We start from the raw sequence: 23,550 nt of genomic DNA on the forward strand, positions 1-23,550 counted from the left end.
TAAATAAGCCTAATTGTCTCCATGTTAAGTGTTCTTATCAATAAAAAAATGTTTGCAAAATTATTATCCGAAGGAATTCATTTATCCAAACCTTCAACAATAGGCATAACTCTTGAAAACACATATCTAGATCCCATAAGCAAGATCCCTTGCATCCTTTGGAAAATTTGTACCCATAGAGTCCATAATTTATTACATTAATTTTTCATGTAATATCATTTTAGACAGATTTCTAATAAATCCTGGCCACCAACAAGAAAAGTGCTGAAAAGAGTACTTCATCACAGTTTGCATCACAGTGACTTTTCACTTTAAAATACACAGAACAAAATGTTTGGCAAGTCTAGCTTAGTGGGAAACCTCAAAAGGAAGTCAAAAAGGGAATAGAGCTGGTGCTTTTAGGAAAATGACACAAGCCTTAACACACTGCCAGGGATGACAAAAGTGAAGGAGCATTGCTATCATTTCCACCAAAGAGTGTGATAGGAAGTAAGTCCCTGAGGCACTACTGAGTCTGGAGAGCAAGAGAGATGAACAGATAGAAAAGAGTGGACACAACGCAGAACAGTACTGAAAAGGCTCTTGTAGTAAGAGAGGGAGAGAAGAATGTTTTTAAGAGTCCTGAAAAATGTCACTTCTTTCTTTGTAGTTGATGTCTGACCAAATGTATATATTTAAAATTATTATTATTAAACCTTTTGTGGCAATGCAAGTCACAATCTCTTATTCATAACCTTTGGGGAGTGTTTTTTGGAATATTTCAGTTTTAAGAACTATAATACATATATCATGTTTTATACAACACACCAGCAGGATCTCTAAGGATACTGTGTAATCAAATGCATTTCTTTTTCATGAGTAAAACATCTGATTATTCATACAAGTAGGGTAAATAAAGAGCAAAAAGGAAAAAGGACTCCTGGACATGGACAACAGTGTGGTGATTGTTGTGGGAAGGGGTATAAGGGGACTGAATGGTAATGGAAAAATACAACGAAGGTTAAATCAAAAAGAAAAAAAGAGTATAGAGTCTCTTCTGTTTTGTTTTTTTTTTCTGTTATAGTTAGTTCAGGTCAGATGTTGCTCCCAAACTAGTTCACATCAGGTTTTGCTTTAAAAAACTTACCAATAAAATCCAACAAAGGAAAACAAAATGCACTTATTTAATTTTTCAGAACTTTTTAAATTTTAGAATTGTATTTAAGGTGTTAAAGTTGTGTATTTTGAAGATTCATTACCAAAATTATAATAAACAAGAAAACACATGGGGCATACTCTAAAAGGTTATATTATAGAAATATTTAATTCATTTTAATTTAAATTTACTTTACAATTATATGTGAACAAAAATACTCCATTTATTTTGAAAAAAAAAAGTATATGTAGCCAAAAATATGTGATCAGGAGAAGGGAAGCAAGACGCTGTACTGAGGTTGAGAAGGGTAAGTGTGAGGCCAACCCATGCGCAGGAAAGAGCAGGAAGAGAACAGCGTGATGCAGGTGCCTGAGGAATGCCAAGTCTGAGAGGGTAGAAAGGGGGATTGCTTCTCTATCATCCCTGAATGTAAAAGGTGAATCACAAATGCATCCCTGTCATCCACTTCTCAATCACCTGAATAAATGAGATTCAGGGTGAGATCTGATAAATAGATCTTATGCAGTTTGAATCACTTTCCTAACTATGCAACACGTGTCCTGCATTGAAAGAAAAGGGGAAAGAATGAAATTTAGGTAGAAAACCAGGACTTCTTTTCCTATTACTTATGCCTGAATTACTTTAAAATGAGAAAAACAATCCTTTTATCCTAATACTAAAAGAGTTAGTAAATAAAAGTTCTTGTAAAGAGGGAATGGAATGATGAATAAATCTGTTCAAAAAATCAAAATAATTGTAGGTCTTTAATTTGTTTCAGTGGTGAAGAATGTAAAGAGACCAAGAGGATTTTAAGTACATTTGCTAACAGTAAAAAGTGGAAAAATAAGACTAAGCAAAAATAAATCAACAAACACTTTCCCCGTGACATACCATTTTTCAAGGTACTGATTATTTTCAACAGATACAAATCAATAGTAGACTCTACACAGACATTTTGGTCTTTCACTAACAATTTTCCCTACATATATGACAAGAATTTATAATAAAATAAGAATAGCTAAAATGACACATGAGTGAAATTAACAAAAGAAGTGATAGTATGTAGAGTATGATCCTTTAAACAATTATAAATAAATATGCACTTATATACTTACATGTAAAGATAAGGAGTATACACATTCAACACTAAGTAATTGGTGAAATTTTTAGTAATATATAGTGTTTTATTCATCTGGTTCTTAAATGTTCTTAAAAGAATATGAATTATTTTATCATAAATATTATGAAAAATTTTAATGGAGATTTTTTCCAGAAAATATATTAAATGAATTATCATTATGTTACATACTTTTAATTCTCAATTGAAAAACTCTTTTTATTCTTTTTTATTCTCACCTGAAGACATTTTTTCATTGCTCTTAGAGAAAAAAAGAAGAGAGGAAGGGAGAGAGAGAAACATCAATCAGTTGTGTCCCATGTACACCTGGACTTAGGGACCCTGTATGCCTAGACCAAGGATTGAAATTGAAACCTAGGTATGTGCCCTCACAGGAATCAAACCTACAACTCTTCAGCTATGAGATGAAGCTCCAACCAACTGAGCCATACAAGCAAGGCCAAATTATATTTTTTAGAATAACCATAGGTTTTTACAATGATGTAACAACAAAAAGTAGATTTCGAGTTGTACAACAAAAGAAATTCATAGTAGATTTAATCATAGTATTATGGGAAATTTACTTACAGTACACATCGACTCTGATTGACTTTATCGCTGGGGACCCCAAACCATTCTCTGCTTTACAGTAATACCGGCCTCCTTGGTGTCGCTGAATATTTGTAATCCTCAAAGTCTCATTGAAGACACTTGAGTCTTGGAATCTGTCAGAGGCACTTCCTGCTGTTTTGGTCCACCTGATCTGAGCAAGCATCAACAAAGATTGTTACTTTAGGTTGGCTATCTCACAGAAAAATTTTTAAAAATCAAATCATTTTAAAAGTTTGTTTTTAGAACTACTACAATGCCATTCCTGGCAAGTTATGGATTAAAATTTCAAATTTATACACACAATTAGAAATAATGTTTAAATGCAATGTCATCATTGTATCAGTGTGGAGGCCAAATAAATATAATATAAGGAAAGTTAAAAATAAGTCCAGTCCAGTCCCCTTTCATCTGCGGTTTCACTTTCTGCCATTTCAGTTACCTGTGATCAGCCACAGTTGGAAATATAAAATGAAAAATTTCAGGTATAAACAATTCATAAGTTTTAAATTGCACGCTGCTGTTCTGATTTACATAATGAAATCTCATACCATCCCACTCCACCTTGCCCAGGATGTGAGCCGTTCATTTGTCACTTAGCAGCCCAGTTATCATGTCTACTGTTGTGATATCACAGTGCTTGCACTTAAATAACTCTTATTTTATTTAATAATGGCCCCAAGCCCATTCACATAACTTTTATTACAGTATATTTTTATAATTGTTCTATATTATTATTACTCTTGTTAATCTCTTACTTTGCCTAATTTATAAATTAAGGAATCCATGTATAGGACAAAACAGTATACATGTGCATAAGGTTGATTACTCTTCTCAGTTTCAGACATCCACTGGGGGTCTTAGAACATACATCTGAGAATAAGGGGGAATCTACTAGAGGATGTTGGAAATGTGAGTTAGTTTCTATTTTGCTTGGGCACTTAATTGTTTTTTATATTTTCCAAACCCTGTAATGTACTTTTTATTTATTAGTACAGGTACTACAAATGGGCTCTCAATTTCTTTCTGGACATGCTTCATTATTGAATTTTAAATTTCCTGTTTGATTTGGGTAATTTAAGAGTATTGATGGTTACTAGATGGCAGGAGGGTATAGGGGACTGGGTGAGGAGATGAAGGGATTAAGAAGTACAAACAGGCAGTTACAGAACAGCCATGAGGATGTAAAGTACAGTATAGGAAATGGAGTAGCTAAAGAACTTACACACATGACCCATGGACATGAACAATGGTGGGGGGATTACCTGAGGGAGTGGGGATACTGGGTGGAGAGGGGAAAAGGGGGAGAAATTGGGACAACTGTAATGGCATAATCAATAAAATGTAATTTAAAAAATAAAATATAAACTAAAATAAAATGAAAAATATTACTATAATGCCTTATTGAGATTATATGTAATTTTACATACCTGGTTGTTAAAAGTGTTTTGTTATGGCTTTTCTTTGATATGCCCCAAACTAACTTGTCTGTTTTGAAAATTAGAATTCACTTCATATCAATAATTATTTCCAAAAATGTGCAAACTTTTCCAAAGAGAACATTTCTATCACACTGCCAAAACACTTTGAATATCTAAAACATTCCATTATAAACAATACTATTCTTTTAAGCACAACTGTGTATGACAGACTTAGTTTTTGCTAGTAATAAACACTGACATTTTATGTTTATAGTACATACTTGCTTGTTTTTATTTATAGGTTGGGACACAGCTGATAGAAATCCTCTGGTCAAGCACGCATGAAGAAACATGAAAAAATGCCACTAAAAACTGAGTCTTCAAAATGGAAATCCTATAATACTGCCATTATCTATGCTATTTTCATATAATGTTAATTAAAGTTTATGATCTAATGACATTAAGAGTATGTTAAAAAGCTCCACAAATCATAATATCAGTAAGAATATAATCATGATTGTCCTTAATTGTGATTGAAATGAAAATATTACATAAAGATGATAAAAATTCAATAATTCACAAAATTATATATCAAATATTCACTCAACACCTACTCTGTGCATGGAATATACACAGAAGTAGAGAGTGTGATTCCTAATTTCAAGCAGTTTATAAGTTGATTACTAAATTGTTCATAAAAGGGCAGGGTATATCGAGGGCCCTAGTGAAATTCAGAGTTCCATTTTTATTACAGGTAAACAAACAAGGAAATTAATTACACATGTTTATTCTTATATAGAGATATGCTAACTCTAAGACAATAAATATTTAAGATATAAACAAAACAATTCCAATTAAGATACCAACTTTCCTTTGACTATCATACTATAATAACCAAAATTTATTTTAAAAAATAAACACTTCAGAAAGTAAAAAAGTAAGCTCATATTTCAAAAAAAAAATAAAAAGTAAGTTCAGGATAAAAAGTTAGAAAAATGATCTAGCAGTTGCAGATATTAAAAATATGATATTAAGATACAATGATTAAATCGTATAATACTGACACAATACTAGAAATTGTTCTAGAAAAGAGGGGAGACCAAGAATATGTGTGCACTTGTGTGTGTGTGTGAGAGAGAGACAGACAGACAGACAGACAGACAGAAAGGAGGGAGCAAGAGAGCAGGAAGAGAAAGGTGAGAGAGAGAGAGAGAGAAAAGAGACTACAACACAGACTAGCAATTAACTTTTTGGTCTTAAAACAACTTTACACTAAAAAATTATTAAGGACCCCAAATAGTTTGTGTATATTTGAATTATATCAATTCATAATTATATTATAAATGAAAGCTGATATCTTATAAAAATATATATTAACACATTTTAAATTATATTTAAACTAATGACATGTTAATATAAGGAATATTTTTAACCAGAAAAACTGTATTTTCCAAAGCAAAGAATGGAATTGTTTTATAGTTCGGCCAGTCTCATTAATACCTAGTCTAGTGGAGAAGATCTAGCTGAATAATCAGATCAACTTCTATATACAACCTGTTTGCAATACGTTTCCTTGTTTGAAATAGTTGAAGAGAATCTGACCTCATGTGGATATTCAGCTGTTAAGGGAAAAATATTTCAATAGCTATTTCAGGTAATTGTGAATAGTCCTCTTTAATATCACACTAAAACTCTGTAAGTGGTCGCTTTAACATTTGCATGAATAGTACAATCTATAACCACATGAGTGACCTTTTGTTACTCTGTTACATTCAAACTCATTGTTCTATCCTGCGTTTTGTGTGGATTTTTTATTCTTACATGATTTCGTCTCAGCATGCATTAGTCATTTGGAAAATATAAATTCACTGAATTATGCATATCTTTCAAATGTTGACATATTCTATTATATAAACAAGTCATGTTTATTAGTCTCATCATCAGTCTCTCCAGAGCACTGTTTAAGTGTTGGGAAGCCATCATGCTTATGTTGGCAGATTTTCCAAAATTCTGCCAATTCTCTGAAAATGTTAATTTTATCCTTAGTGACAAATACAGCTAAGGTGTTTTAGGGGGCATGGAAGTTTCACTCCATTCATTTTTGAAAAAATGTTTGCCATATACCCAAATAGGAAAACTATAGCTTTTATAACAATTATTCTTTTAAATTAAAAACACTATTCTATGAAAAAGTGACTAATTCACTGCAAAACCTAAACACACAAGTTCTTACCTGAGAAACACTGTACATTATTTAGTAAGTAGCAAAGGTGTTTTACAGGGATTTTTTAATTTTTCACTCAGAATATTACAACTACAGTAGTCAAGTTTCAAGATGTTAAACATTTTTCTTTTTCCTTCTACTTTTTAAAAATAAGTACTAAAAGGAAACATTCCTGAGCGGCAGGAAGGCATAAATCTATTCATTGAGAGGACTTACCAAATTAAATATCTAATTGATGAGAAAAGAACCGCAGACATATTCTGATAAAAGTTTGACTTCAAAGTCTACAAAGAAAACTGTATAGGCTTCTAGGCTGAAAGAATAAATTGTTACAATGTGTGTGATCCTGCTCATACCCTAATTGGCTTTTCCTTCTTATGTTGTATTTGAAATCCAAATCATTCATTGACCACAAGGTTGCCCAGAACAGAGAGTATTTTCCAGCTACACATTAGGTGAGGTTCTCGCCTGTGTGTTTGAAGAAGAAACATCCTATGTGAAAGCAGGACTCCACATTGTCCTCACTGAAGCATATTTCCAGTGGATTTCGTCTTAGACCATGAGCTTATTGGGAATGAAAATCAAGCACAGAGAAGCACTAAAACAGAAGAAATCTCAATTCTTGTCATCACAGAGCTATACCTAACTGATCTGAACTACATAAAGTCTTGGACTTCTACATGACAAAAAATCAAATTCTACTTTATGTTATACTTTCTGGGAATTTTCTATGACAAACAACCAAACTTAATTATAACTGATAAGCCTGGGGTGGTCAAGGACATCAGCCTGTCTTTAGGATTTTTAGCTCCAACATTGAAAGCTCTAAACAGTGGAAGATTCTGGAATTAAGTAAAAAATAAATAAATAAAAAGGAGGGGGGTCTCATCTTAGTGTGAAAGAAAAATATTCAGTGATATGTATACACTTAGTAACCACAAGGTTCAAATAATTCTACCAGGAAAAAAATACTTGAGACAATATTGTAATCACCCAAGAAATAAACTGGATCTCAAGCCATCAATTTGGAAAATATATAGAAACACATTTAATATTAAAACATGAATGGGCATTTGATGCATAAGTATGGTTTACCATGGAATAATATAAAACATACATACTTAAATAAACTTTCTTTAAAACAAAAAGACAGAGTAAGAGGATTTGTAATATCCTGTCAATGCCTCAGAGTTTGGAGTGGGTGCAGGACACAGGGGAGGTAAAACTCTGAATGCCCTGATGGAGGAAGAAAGTTACAAGAGTTAGAAGGGGAAGGGGTGTATCTCTGTGGGAGAAACAGTATGTAGTTTGTTACCAATTGTACCAATACCAATAAATATCTGATTAATGGCATATTGCACATAGAACAAATATTTTAGAAAGTTATAAGGAACCAGGAATGACCAAAATAGCCACATCAATTTTGAGAAAGGACAAAGTAGGAGGGATCACAGTACCTGATATCAAATGATATTATGACACCACTATAATCAAAACCATCTGGTACTGGCATACAAACAGATACACAGATCAATGGAACAGAATAGAGAGCCTGTTCTCTATTAAGAGAGCCTGTTCTCTATTAAGTTCTAAAGAACTTACATGATGTGACTCCAGGAAGACAAACAATCCAATTAAAGATTGGGAAAGGACTTGAACAGACACTTCTCCAAGGAGGACATACAGAGGGCCCAGAGACATTTGAAAGGATGCTCAGATTCACTAGCCATCAGAGAGATGCAAAAAACCACAATGAGATACCATTTCATACTTGTCAGAATGGCCATCATAACCAAATCAACAAACAAGTGTGGCTAGGTTGTGGAGAAAAGGGAACCCTAGTGCACTGTTGGTGGGAATGCAGACTGGTGCAGCCACTGTGGAAAACAGCATGGAATTTCCTCAGAAAACTAAAAATTGAACTGCCTTTCCAACAGGCAATTCCACTGCTAAGATTATAACCTAAGAGCGCTGAAACACCAATTCAAAAGAACCTATGCACCTCAATGTTCATAGCAGCATAATTTACAATAGCCAAGTGCTGGAAGAAACCTAAGTGCCCATCAGTAAATGAGTGGATCAAAAAACTGTGGTACATTTATACAATGGCATACTACAAAACAGAAAAAAAGGAAAAACTCCTGTTCTTCATGACAGCATGGATAGAACTGGAAAGCATTATGCTAAGTGAAATAAGCCACTTGGTGGAAGACAAATACCATATGATCTCACTTATAAGTGGAACCTAATCAACCAAACAAACAAGCAAGCAAAATAGAACCAGAAACATGGAAATAAAGATCAAACTAAGGGTGACCAGAGGGGAGGGGAGAAGGGGTCATGGGGGGAAAGAAGGGGAAGGGTGGTCAAGGAACACATATAGAGGACCCACAGACAAAGAGGAGAGCGGTGGTGGGGGGAAGGATTGAATGTTCGAGAGGGGTGGGTAGGGCAGGGGAAAATAATGAGGAGAGAAATGGGGACAACTAAATTTGAACAACGACAATAATAATTTTCAAATGTACAGTCCCAGTAATGGGAGAGAAGAGATAAAAGGAAAAGAGTGAAAAGAATAGCAATTTGATAAAATAAACAAAATTAGAGCAAAGGGAAAAGAGAAATATATAACTTTATATAAATAAGAACCATAGAGTAAGATGGAAACAGTTGTATCAGTAATAGACTAAATGTGAACAGGTAGAATTCATGTGTTATAAGAGTTTGTTAGACTAGATTTAAAAGAAACAAGTTTAAATGTATGTCTATAGGAGACCATTCTGCGTGTCGTGGGCCCAGCTTCCATTTGGAGATGCACAGGACCCACTCCCACGGATAGGTTCTCCTGTGGGGAATCAGGCCTTCATTGTACCTAGACTGCTAGGAGACTTGCTTTTGCTAAAACTCCCTCACCTTGAATTGAGGAAGCAAACATTTACTGCATATCTTTAAAGTAACTTCCTAAAATCCATGCTAAACCTTCCAAGGATGAATGTAACCAGTTCAACCACTTTTCCCTTTGCATTTGCAAATATTCTTCTTCTGTGATGTGATTAACAGCATCCTCTCCTTTGTTTTCTGTAAAAGGTAACCACCTAAAGTGAATCTGTGCATAGTAAATGAAGACCATCATGTAATGTACCCAGAAAAGCCATGAAAGCTTGTCAAGGCAAAGGTCAAGGCTTTTTCTCCTCTTGAGAGAGAAGTTGCGCTGTCCCTTTTTCTTCACAGGACTCGGCAGTCCATGTGAATTTGTCTCATCTCAGCCACAATGCCATGGACCCCATGAGCTGGGGTCTGCAATCATATGTATGTATATACATTTAATTATATAAATTATAATATACTTATATAATTTAAATAATTATAAAATATACATTTGCACATATTTTATCAGAGGACCCAAAGGAACCTGGAATTACCTTCTGGAGGGTGAGCCTGTTGTAGTACAGACTCCCCCCCTACCGGAGAGTGTTCTAGGAACCCATCTGTGTCAGTGTACCAGCTGGCATGGTTGTGAGAGGCTGCATTTCCTTTGAGTGAATTTTTTTGAAGACTCTTTCAATGAGTTTGCCCATTTATGATAGGTGATTTATGAGCACACTTGCCCACACCACGCTGAGTGTTTAGCAGTTTTGGACCAAAAACGGCACGACCCCCATGCCTAACCTCCACTATTCACCTGATTTCTTCCCAAGTGACTCTTTTTGTTTCCTCAGATGAAAAAATTCCTCAAAGGGAAGTGTTTTGCCCATGCGGAAGAGGCAACCAAAAACAGCAGAAGCACTAAAAGGCATCGAAATTGACAAGCTCAAAAACTGCTTTGAGTAGTGGAAAAAAGGCTCGATAGGTGCCTTGCAGCAAGTGGAGAGTACTTTGAAAGTGACTGAAGTTGAAACATGTAAGAATAAATACATAATTTTTTATAAATAAATTCTTGCATTTTGGGGTGTTCCCCCACGTAGTATATAATATATAATAACTGGATTTAAAAGTAACATGTTTTAATGTTATTTACCAAATATAATTTAATATATAGTAAAAGGAGGTATTGATAAAAGATTAGAAAGCAAGACGGGAAAAGAAGACATGGACAGAAATATGTAAATTAAATCAATCAAGCAGTCCAGACTGACAATATATACAATAAGATTAAATTAATGAGAAATTTATAATTTAGAGCACTAACAGGAAGAAGATCATTACTTTATGTAATGTTAAAAGTCACAACTGATAGCAAAAGTATATTGCTATTTATTGGTATTCAGTGAAGTACAGAGCAGCTAAAGTTATAAAACAAATTAGAAAAATTTGAGAAACATGCAGTTGCAGTGGGAAATTCCAATACATATGTGAGGAGTAAGCAGTTATAGATAATAATAGTTTATAACTAAACAAAACAAAATAACAAAATAAAACCTCAATAAAAAAAGCAGAGATAGTACAGGCCATGTCATCTGGACTTCATTCAATAATTACAAATGAGTAATCCTAAAATGACAAATTGATAGAAATCCAGTCACTGTTCAAAGAGAAAACTATTCAGTTGGCCAAAAAGGTCATTTCTTTTTTTCTGTATTCTAGTACTGCTTATTTGTCTTTAACTTCATTTGAAACAATTTTGTTACATTGTATTGTGACAGCTGTCATAATAGTGTGAATTTAAAAAAACTTACCAAAATTGGTGAATTTTTTGTGTAGCCATTATAATATTGAAGATGGAAGAAAATGTGCAACATTTTCAGCATATTATGGTTTGGTATTTCAAGAAAGGTAAAAACACAACTGAAACACAAAAAAAGATTTGTGCAGTGTATGGAGAAGGTCCTGTGACCAATCGAATGTGTCAAAAGTGATTTGCAGTTTTGCACTGGAGATTTCTCACTGGACAATGCTCCACAGTGGAGTAGACCAGTTGATATTGATAGCAATCAAATTGAGACATTAATTGGGAACAATCAAAGTTATACAGCATGGGAGATATCTGACCTATAAATATCCAAATTGATAAAATTTTTGGTGAATATGAGAAATGTGTCTTATTTTAAAGAACTAAACAGGCTTTTTGGCCAACCCAATAAAAGGAAAACTGCTAACTATTTAGATGTCAATGGATAGAAAACCATTTCATACTAAAATCAATGAAAATCAGTGAAAGGAGTACATAGAGAAAAACATAAACCCTACATACTTTCTATAATAAAGAATATATAAGTAAATAAATAAAACATGTATTCATTTAATTTATTTTAATTTAATGTAGGTTGCTGGACTGTCACCTAAACTACTCTTTGTTAATCAAGACAAGAATTGTAGAACTAGTCCTGGCTGGTGTGGCTCAGTGGATTGAGCACTGGCCTGCAAACAAAAGGATTGCCGGTTTGATTCCCAATTAAGGCACATGCCTGGACTGCGGGCCAGGTCCCCAGTAGGGGGCATGTAAGAGGCAATCACACATTGATGTTTCCCTCCCTCTCTTTCTTCCTTTGTCTAAAAATAAATAATAAAATATTAAAAAAAAGAATTGTAGAACTGATTAATCTGTACTTCTTCCCATCGAAAGTCTTCTGAGCCAGCCTGGCAGAGGTGCACAGAATGTCATTGGAGAAGCTGCAAAATATACAGGAAGTACCACTGGAAGACTTCATGAATAATTCAAGTCTGAACTCCAGCAATTAGTTTAGTAGATAATCCACATGAATATGTTGAATGAAAATACAGCACTTAACATGATACTTGGTGGGTAGGGGTAGTTATAATGGTGAGGATTAGGTTCTGCTCTAAGTTAGGTAGACAATTAACAGAGATTTATACCAGATGAAAATTAGAGTCTATCCTCTATTAAACAAAAAATCCAGGGTGAGGCAGGCCAGTGTGTACTTAGCGGCTTTGCTCAGAGACTCAGGCTCTTTAGAGGTGCCTTTCCCACCATGTGTTGCTTGAGCTCAAGGTCCAAAACATCAGCTACAAACCCAATTGTCACATCCCATTACTAGCAGAAGGAAAGAGGAAAAGACAAAAAGTGCCTGCTATTTGTCTTCTACAGAAAGTTCTAGGATGCTGCCCCATCATATAGTTATGTATAGTTACTTCTGCTTACAGCATACAGTTGCATCCCATCCCTAGTGGAAAGAAAGACTGGGAATTGTACTCCTTATCACATGTGGCACCTCCCTCCCAGCCCACTGCTAAAATCCAATGGTTCAATAATTCTGGAAAAAGAGGAGAGGGGATATCCAATTTCAGATATGCTGCATTATTAAATACAATTGTGTTTAAATATTTTCTACAATGACATTAAAATTATAATTTCCATAAAAATGACATGAACAGAAAAAGAAAGATACTAGAATTTAGGAAATACTCTTTTACTGTGACTGTCTACCTAATCAGAATAAACAACAGGGAAATCCTCTTAGGTTGTAGAACATAATGCCTACTTTAGGGTTATCCAACTCCCAACATAAAATTTTCTACTTTTTTTTATATAACGATGTTTCTCAAACATCGTTGCTGTTATATACAATAGCCTGAAATAAAATCAATGTTGTCTGAGATAACTTAAAAAATGTGAAAAACTTAAAGCACAGATCAAAAACAGACCTGCCTGAATCCACAAAGGTATATTACATAGGCTACAAACTCAATAAGGACTTAGACCTGAAATGCTCAGACTTCTAGGTTCCCCCCTTTAATTAATGTCCAGTGAATGAGAATTTGTGAATTGAAGTTGCTTTCTATCAGTTACCAAGGCATCAGTTAGGCCATAGACTAAGGCTAACCTATAAGCAAAAATCTGAGCTTTGTGTCAGCCTTGTGTGTACTCTGAAAAAAGATCCTACACCAGTAAAAGAAAGCCAGGGAAAAAGATAAACATTGTCTTATTTCATCTGCTGTAATTAATGAGATGTCTTGCCACCAGAGCCTTTGGGATCTAAACAAAGACAGGAAGAGAGCATCAGACTGAAAGAGTATGAAGGAATACCTGTGGTTGGTGATTATGAACAGTGCTCACTACACTAGTGAAAACAATGTTTACCCTTTTTCCTGCACTAACATCAGAGAAAATTACAGAGGAAATATCTTCTCTTTGAATTATTTAATACAGTAAATAGAATTCTGAGTGGCACAGGACCCCAGATAATCAGATTCAATTTCTAATAAATTTTATCTGTGTACCATAAAATAGAGCAAAATGTCACACCTGTTTCTGAATCTAATTTTACAAAAAGAATCACAATTGTCTGACAAAGCAACACAATTTTAATCTGACAACTTCTAAACTCCATGAATAAGACATCATGTTTTTCCACTCACCACTACTACTGACATTACTAATACCACTACTACTAATAACATAATTTACAGCTTTAAAAGATTTCTACAAATTAGACTTATACCTGGTATATGTTTACAGTGTGATAAGTGAGAATTTCTCAGTGTGTGTAGAGCAAATAAGCAGCCCAGGGAAGCAATAAAAAAAAAAGTGAACATCAAATGGGTCTCCTCGCCAGTCAGAGGACAGGATGGTGAATGAGATGAAATTATCTTGGTAAATGCATTGGGAAAAAAAGAAAAATCATGGGCTGAGGATGGGTATGTCTGAGTCTAGATATGCTGAAAGCAGAGAAGCCTTTAGTTTTTCTGATCTTTGTTTTGGCTATGGCTTTTCTTTGGACTTCAACTTTGAAGGATTCCCTCATCTCTTGTGTGAATAATCAGTAAGATAAACTAAATAAAATTAGTGCTTATCTTAAACCATGTTGGGCTTGCTCTCTGTGTATGGAGCACTACAGTAGGGCCTGCTTGCCTTACTTCAAGTCAAAGGGTACATCTTCAAGCAGAGGGTACATCGTGGGGCAAATGCTTATGAAAACAAAATGGGAGGGGTTGATACAGACTGCCTCATGGAAGGATTTTATTTTGTAGCATAATCAAGATATTAACCATGGCCTGCAAACAACCAGTAACCAGATTTTAACTTTTTAATAGTTTACAAAAAACTTTTCTATTTCATTCCATGACAAGCTTAAAACGTAGGCAAAATTGTCTATTTTACAGCTCCAATTCTTCCATGACCATGTCACTCCAAGCCTTTGTACACAGGTCTACTTCTGACCTGAAGGTTCCCCCTTTTTCCTTCACTTATGTCTAGTTAACTCCCTCTGATCCTCCAGAAATCATTTATTAGAAGTGTTCCCTCTTGCATCAACCTCTCTTATGTCCTGAGCTCTTTTTGCCATAGCTCTCTGAAATTCTGTCTATGAAAGTACTCATCACATGTTATATAAATTAGCTATTTATATACAGTGGCAAATAACTGGTGTTTTGCCGGATTCTTTCAGGGTCCCTTTATCCTGCTCACATGCAGCTTATTAGGCTTTGGTTACTCACAGAATAAGGTCTTTGGGCTGTGCAGCCCCTTTGCTCTCAAAGGCAGAGTTTTGGGAATGCTTGGGAATTCCTGTCCTACCCAGTGGCCCACAGCCAATGACTGATGAGTGTAGAAGGATAATTTACACTGCACAGTTTCTTTGCAGGATCAGCTGAGGCTAATTTCCCAAAATCACACCTTTGCCTACCTTCTTCCCTTTCCTCTCATGCTTTCTTGATATCGAGCAAGCTTCTCCTGAGGCTACTTCCTTAACAAATCACTTGCATGTGAATCTTCATCTCAAACTCTGTTTCTAAAGAACCAGACCAAAGACATGATTCTTTTGCCTTTAATAAATCATAAGCTATTACAGCAAGGCCTGTTCTTGATCTTGGTGTTCCCAGCCCAAAGCACTGAGCCTGAAACATAATAATAACTTTAAAAAAATCACTTTTGCTCAAATGGATTCCTACCACTATAATTCTTTTAAGTCAGATAAAATCCCACTCTACCAGACACCTACCATACACAACAATGAGTTTCAGTTAAGTGATATATTGCTATTTTAGTACATGTTCTTCAAATGACAGTTGACTCTATATTCACCTGCTTTCAATTTGAAATATACACAAAAGGATTTTTCTTTAAATTCCATAGCTTTTAATGAATTCACATTAATCAATTTAAATGTTTTCTCATTACACTTAGGAGCATAGAATTATATTTTGAGCATGGGTTGTTGGAATTAAAGAAAATATCAAGTGATACCTTCCTAGTGTCAAATTTTAAATTGTTATTGAACTAACACTTAGCAGGACAAAAGTAAACATTGATAAATGGTAAAAGTAAATTTATAAAAATAAATCCAACAGAACTGGCAATATTAGAGAAAATAACACAAAACTAAAAATAGATTAATAGGTGATTTGAGTTATGAATTAGTTTATCAAAACCACCCAAGATTTAGAATAGACTTAGACTACTAAATAAATCAGCAGTACAATATGGCTGATATAAATATAACAAACACTGTGCTAAATGTGTTCAAATATGATTGAAATACAAATATTTGACTTTATTTTTATCATAACCTAAATTTTTAAGAATTATAATATTTTGTATAAGCTACAGAAAAAAAAAGATATTCTCCAATTTCTCCACAAGGCAAATGGAAAGGGACTCGTTTAGTTGCTTCCTCACTGGCCACTCCTGCTTAGCCTCTGCTGGCCATTCCTACTCACCTCCCTGACCACAGAATGGCTGTGTCTTAACCTTGTGGTTCATTTCTATCTACACTCACTTCCTCAGTCACCCCTCTAGCACTTAAAATATCATTTATATGATGATAACTTACAAGACAGTGCTTGAGTTCAGGTGTTTTCCCTAAATACCAGTCAGATGGCAATAGCATCTACCCTCCATTTCCAATGTAACATCCAGAATAAACTCTTGCTCTTAGTCCTTCCTATTTCAGTGAATGTCAATGCCATCTTTCCAGTCATTCAGACAGAAAACTATGCCATCACCTTGAAAAGAGAATGTCAATAAAAATGCAAAATCATATTATCAACCTTAATTCCAAGAAAAGCCTCATCAGACCTATGATGAACTTTAATATTTGTACTATAATTGGAGAAGTAGTAGCATAGTCACTTACTGAATTTTCATGTTTTGTCAGGGATCCTCAAGACCCGTAACAATGAAAACATAAATTAGATAAAATCTACTCCACAAGGCAGCCACATTATATAGCACTGAGTCTGAGGAGTCTCAGAGGACTTACAGGTGCATTACACAGTTGTATTCATGATAGGATATATCACAGTGAAAAGATATAAAGCAAAATTAACAAAGGGAAGGGTGTACAGGGTGAAGGTAAGAAGAAAACAGGTATAAGCTTCCAAGAGTCCCATCCCCATGGAGTCCCAAAAGAGGCACTTATTCCCTTTGCATTAAATTATAACATGTGTGGAATGTCTACCAGGGAAGCTCATTAGAGATTCAGCTTTACTGGGAGCTGGTCACATAGGCACCTGCTGCCTAGCAGATAGAGAGTAGCGAGCCCCTTCACAAAATCCAGATTCTCAGATGCCAACCCAGGAGGGGCCAACTTTACAAGAAGGACTTCCTAAGCCTAGTACTTTCAGGCCTGATAAGTTAACTTTTTCTGCACACATATATATCTTGTAGCAGAAGTGTTCTGTGGTCATTTTAAAGAAGCTCCTTAAAAGAGAAGGGCGTGAATGCATTTATCTTCTTTCCCTTTTCTTCCTTGCTGCTTGAAATGCAAATGTGATAACTGGGCCTTGAGGATCCATCTTAGACTGTGGGCCAACCTTAAGGTAAAAGTTATATGATAAGGAGGGTCCTTCATGGCACAAAGTCATTATACCATCTCAAAATTATCAATTTCTAAATTAATTTTCTAGACAGAATTTATGCTTATCTTATTTTATCTATAATAATTTCTGCATTCAGTACTTAGCAGGCAAACACTATTTGTCATGAAAAATTAAATAATGCAAAATATAAGACACCCACTTATAATATTTGAAGACACTATAAATAAAAGATCCAGTTTTTCCAAATGCAAAGTAATGAAAGTAATACCCTTGAAGAAAGAACTAAAAGATTAGATGTGCAATATTTAAAACATTTAAAAGATTTAAGTGCCACCTCATGAGAAAAAGAATAAACTATTATTTTAAAAAGGAAGGAATTTGCCCTAGCTGGTGTGGCTCAGTGGGTTGAGCAGCAGCCTGCAAACAAAGGGTCACAGGTTCGATTCCTAGTCAGAGCACATGCTGGGTTGCCTTGCCAGGTCCCTGGTGGGAGGCACAGGAGAGGCAACCACACACTGATGTTTCTCTCCATCTCTTTCTCCCTCCCTTCCCCTCTCTCTAAAAATAAATAAAAAATCCTAAAACAAACAAACACAGGACACTTGTTTAAAAAAAAGAAAGAAATTTGAGGCTCCACAACTTAATCATCAATATGTTCATTGTTTTGTTTTTATGAAGGAGGAAGTGTTGTAATGGCATACATTATATTCTAAACACTTTTATTTGCAATTTGAGTAAATTAAATACAGGAGGGTAGTCAAATTTCACTATAATGTTTCTTCCAGCACTCTGTAAGTTTTCCCTGATTTAAATTTAACACTTTTGTATTTAAAAATCAATATTTATTTCTGGGTTCTCTATTCTGTTCCATTGGTCTCTGTGTCTGTTCTTATGCCAGTACCAGACTGTTCTGATTACAGTGGCCTTATAGTATAGTTTGCTATCAGGTATAGTGATCCCTCCTACTTTGTTCTTCTCTCTCAAGATTGCTAGGGCTATTCAGGGTATTTATATAAATTTTTGAAATATTTGTTCTAGATCTTTGAAATATGCCATTGGTATTTTAATAGGAATTGCACTGAATCTATAGATTGCTTTGGGTAGTATGGACATTTTAATGATGCTAGTTCTCCAATCCAGGAACACAGTATATGCTTCCATTTTTTTGTATCTTCCTTAATTTCTCTCTTCAGTGTTCTATAGTTTTCCCAGTACAGATCTTTTATCTCTTTGGTTGAATTTACTCCTAAGTACTTTATTTTTCTTGTTGCTATAGTAAATGGGATTTTTCCTCTAGATTCTCTTTTTGATATTTCATTGTTAGTGTACAAAAATGCCATCGATTTATGAATATTGACTTTGTACCCACTATTTTGCCAAATTCACTTATTAGGTCAAGTAGTTTTTGTCTCTATGGTCAATTAATATTTGACAAAGGGGGCATGTACATATGATGAAGTAAAGATAGATTCTTCAGTAAACAGTGTTGAGAGAACTGGACTAGTATGTGCAAAAAAAAAAAATGAAACTAGAGCACCATCTTACACCATACACCAGAATAAACTCAAAATGGATAAAAGACTTAAATATAAGTAGTGACCCCATCAAAGTCATAGAGAAAAAATAGTCAGGGAAATTACATATACCCCACCCAACAATATTTTTGCTGATATATCTCCTAGGGCAAGGAAAATAAAGGAAAAATTAAACAAATGCAACTACATCAAACTTTTAAAAGCTTTTGCATAGCTAAGGAAATCATCATCAAAATGTAAAGAAAACCGACCGTGTGGGAAAACATTTGTCAATGATGCTTCAGAAAAGGGTTTGATCTCCAAAATGTATAAAGAATTCAAAGGAGTCAACACCAATAAGACAAGCAATACAATTCAAAAGTGGGCAAAGGACTAATGAGGATTAATCTAGTGAACAAAATAGACTAACAAAAGAAATAGAAACACAGGCATGGAAACATGGAACAGACTGAAAGTGACCAGATGGGAAGGGTAGGGGGATAACTGTGGAAAGATGGGGACAGGACTAGACAAAGAACATGTAAAAAAGATTCACAGACATGGAAAACACTGTGGAAATTGATTGTGGGAGCCGGGTGTTTGGGATGGGCAGAGGAAGGCAAAGGGGGAAAAATTCAGACAACTATAATAGAACAACAATTAAAAATGATTTAAAAACTCATTGTTTATTTTATCACTAACTTCACAATTTAAGGGTCTTTTTGGGGTTTGCTTCTGAACAATTCTCTATCTTCTTCTTTTTGTGTTTCTTATGGGAATTTTTCACCATCATCCTCAGTCTCATTAAAAGTGAAGCAGTAATCTAGAATAACTTTTATAATAAGTTACTCTAAATTAACAGTTATTGAAGACACTGCAGAGTATTAGGAACATGATAAATAGTAAATTGTTCTATTCCACTCACTCCAAGACAGCACTCTACCATTGAAGTATTTAAATTTGTTTGTAAGAAAACTAAATGAACTTTTACCATTTAGGATATTCAAATACCACTGGCACACTTATAACGAATGTGTCTTTTGGCATTAGGATTGATAGAGGTGTTTGTAATTATGGTATTCTAGTGTTCTTCAAACAGATAAATTTAACCAGATTGTGCCAAATAAATAATTCAGTCCTATTTTATTTTGTGTTTTCTAATAGCTCATCTCATTAAAGAAGAGAGCCCTATCCTCAAGGGAAGGAAGTGGGAATGGAGATTGAGTTAATAATCAATCACATTCACATGATGAAGTCTTGTGGAAATCTCTAAACTGTGGAATCTGGGTGGTGTCCAAGTTGGTGAACATATCTGTATGCTGAGAGAGGGTGGTGCACCCCAAACTCTGTAGGGACAGGCTTCTGCATGCAGGGCTTTCTGGACCCACCCCTGCACCTTTTCATCTGGTTACTTGCATACATCTTTCATAATAAACCAGGAAACACAGGTCAGTAGTAGAATGGGACAATCCTAGAAGGCCAAGTGTGATGGAGGCATGAAGGGACTGTGTATTTCAAATGCAGGCACCCAACAGGAGGGTCCTTTATTAACCCAAACAAAGCAAACTTTGGAGTAGACTCTCTTACTGCAATTAAGAACAACTATGTGCTAGAAGATGGACAAAAGGAAAATAAAAAAGACCAAATTGGTATGATTGGGAATAAACATGTGGAAACTATGGGTTTTGAGTTTGTTATAAGACAGCAAAGTATAAAACTGAGATCTCCCTCTAGCTCATTATCTCCAAATAACATTTTGACAGGAAGGTTTTAGTCCTTAGTTGACCAGGAATTACAGGGGCCTGCGTGCCCTGGTGCACCTCTGGGTGGCCGGCCCTGGAGGAGCTACCCCCTGAGTCTAACAGTACTTCCACTTCAGAAAGGCCAGCTGATGTTCCACATATTGTCAACTTGTGAGACCTTTCCTCTAATCAATTAATTGATGAAAATCAGCCGTTTCTTATAGCATATCTGCCCTAATTAGAACCACTAATCTTTTCTGACATTGGAATTTCTTCTCTACAATTCTCAGATGCTGGAATTGGGTGCAAAACATCAATGTTTTCTTTCGTGCAGTACCTTGTAGACAATGACAGTCAAATATTGCAGTGGTCATTTATCAAGGAGCTGGATAAGTTACACAGTCTGCATGCTCTGCCCTGCCTAAGAAACCCCTGACTCAAGGAAGTAGAGTGGAGGCAACACCCAGTTCAATATGACCAAGATCCATCTGCTGGAGACCCTGAACAAATGTAAGATTCTCCTGGAGAGATGCGTGGAGCCAAGCTGGACTGGAAAAAACATTTGGAAAGGAATGGAAAGAGGTGGGTGGGCATCAGGCTCCTGACCAAAACAGGCTAAATGCGGAGTTGCTGGCAGCCCCTCCCAGACAGCAGTCACTCTACCTCCAACGTGGTGTTCGTGAACGGGGACCTCAAACCACAGCAACCATTTTGCTCAAAAAGCAGCAATTAACACTGAAGATGAAATATCCTCATCATCTTGGTCCAAAAGGCCTAGGCCATAGAGAAACAGCTACTACGCTCCATAACAATCCAAGGTGAAAGGGTTGCTGTCCTGTGTTCTCAAAGTTCCTGTGTCAGCTGTCCTACGTAAGACCCAAAATGCAGGGCAGAGAGACTGAACTAAAAATGACCAACAGTCATTACAGTTTTCTTCTGTGGAAACTGGAAATTGTCTATTAGTGCAATGGTGACAGGCAACTAATAAAACTCGGAGACTAGATTGTTTATCATGACTGGGGTTCACTGGAAATGATTTATTGGAACAATTCTACTCTCAAAATTTTTATGACGTTTTATAATTTTTCTGAAGTATAGAAAACATTGTACATTTCATTGGGAAGACATCATCTCTATGCTTGTATATAATAGCAATAATAAAGGCATTATGCCTAACTAAAAATATAAATTAAAATAAGATATCAAAAATGTTACAGTAAATTGGCCTAAGACAGTACTTGAGAATGAGTTGTCAGCCCCTTTGCATTTTATGGGCACCTGTAACTGGAAAGGGAATTTCACATTCCCAATTTCTACATGTATATTTTCAATCTTATGGAAAAAATTGACCTCACACTTTGCCCCTAAAATATTTGAACAACTATTGAAAAAATAAGAACAATGACACGTTTAATGTACATCCTGCAACATTCAGAGGTGCAAATGACCTGTGCTCAGAAGCTGTCAAATTGCACTTACACTCAATTAAACATACAGGTGATTGAAACTTATCAACAAGAAGACATAAGAAACTAAACACCATTAATACTATTCATGAAAGAAGACCATTATATATTTTTTTTTCATTTTTTGGTCATCTCTCATACTCACTCTACCCACAAGATTGAAAATGCACCCAAGCACGTGCTTGGGAATCAAACCTGCTACCTTTTGGTTTAGGGGACAATGCTCCAACCAAGTAAGCCATACCAGCCAGAGTGAAAGAAAACCATTTTAAGCTCTCTTTTTTTTAATTCTCACCTGAGGATATTTATTTATTATATTCAGAGAGAGAGGAAGGAAGAAAGAGATAGAGAGACAGAGATAGAAATGATAAAGATAGAGATGGAGATGGGAGGAGAGAGAGAGATAAAGAGAGAAAGCAACTTTGAGGTGAGAGAGAAACATTGATTGCTTACCTTCTCAGATGCATGCCAACCAGGGGTTGAATCTGCAACCTGTGTATGTGCCTTGACTGGAATCAAACCTGGGACCCTTGAGTCTACAGGATGACACTCCAACCATCTGAGCCACACCAGCCAGGGTAAGGACTATTTTAAATGTCAAGTATGTGGTCCAATTTCAGGACCCATCAATCAGAGAGGACATTAACAGTGTTGTAATGTACATATTTGACACATTGTTCCTCGCTAGACTAGTGCCTGGGTTAAATATTGCAAGAATTTATATTTAACTTGTTTCAGTTTTGAATAATGCTTAGAAGAGAGAGACATGGCAACTAATACTGTGTTGGATTCTGTACTAGGCACAAGTAAATATCATTATCCTCAATTTGCAGATGACTCAACTGAGATTCAGAAAGGTTAATGACTTTCCCAAGACCATACAATGAGTAAATAGTAGTTACAGAATTTTAAAAAGCACCCGTATTTCTACTAAAAGTAGTCAACATTTATTAATGGCTTCCTCTGGCAAATGCTTTGTTAAGGTATCTCATTTAATCCTCATAAAAAACCATTGCAATTAGATGCTATAACTCCACTTTACAGATGAGAAACTAATGCTAAGACAGTAAAATGATTTTCCCACAACTGGTATAGAGAGGAACTGGAATTGAGGTCTCCCTCTATCTGCAGTAACAGTATTTTCTTAGTCTCACTCAGGGGATTTTAACAGAAATGGACTCTGTTGGCTTTAATTCAAGTTAGTTCTAAGAACCTTTCTCCAAGAGCAAGAGAAAGTCGATGGTTATTTTAACTCTTTGGAAAGACAGCACATGTTATTCAACTATACTGAACCACTGTAATATTTTCTGCATGTATTTTATATCACCTGAGTTTTTTTCCTAATTGAAATGGAGACGTGAAGAATAAAGCACAAAATTATTCTGTATAGTATTACCTGGGGTTCTTGGAACTGAATGTTTCTGAGACAAAAAAAGAAATAAGAAAAAGAACTTAAATTTTTCTTCTGGACAAAGAAGAGAGAAGATGAGGAAAATTTAAAGTTAAAAGGGAAGAGCTACAGAGATGCTTGTGCTAAGGCAGTGGTTTATGCAAACAGGAAATTGATAGGACATGATCTTCAACATTTAGGTAACTTCAAGAAATGTTT

The 23,550-nt window shown here is 35.2% G+C and overlaps 1 protein-coding gene and 1 pseudogene across 1 annotated transcript in view; one reads left to right on the forward strand and one right to left on the reverse strand.

Annotated features, from left to right (window-relative positions):
• The window catches only part of MDGA2 (MAM domain containing glycosylphosphatidylinositol anchor 2), an 835,187-nt gene that overhangs the window by 364,128 nt on the left and 447,509 nt on the right, over nucleotides 1-23,550 (reverse strand). Inside the window, exon 3 of the mRNA XM_045848684.1 lies at nucleotides 2,841-3,015. Coding sequence (XP_045704640.1) covers nucleotides 2,841-3,015 — 175 coding nt within the window. The remainder of the gene's footprint in view (nucleotides 1-2,840; nucleotides 3,016-23,550) is intronic.
• Nucleotides 19,294-21,449, forward strand: LOC123825109 (annotated as a pseudogene).

The sequence above is a fragment of the Phyllostomus hastatus genome, unplaced genomic scaffold, assembly GCF_019186645.2.
Source record: "Phyllostomus hastatus isolate PE091 unplaced genomic scaffold, TTU_PhHast_1.1 phas_contig_62, whole genome shotgun sequence".
Classification (NCBI taxonomy): Eukaryota; Metazoa; Chordata; class Mammalia; order Chiroptera; family Phyllostomidae; genus Phyllostomus; species Phyllostomus hastatus.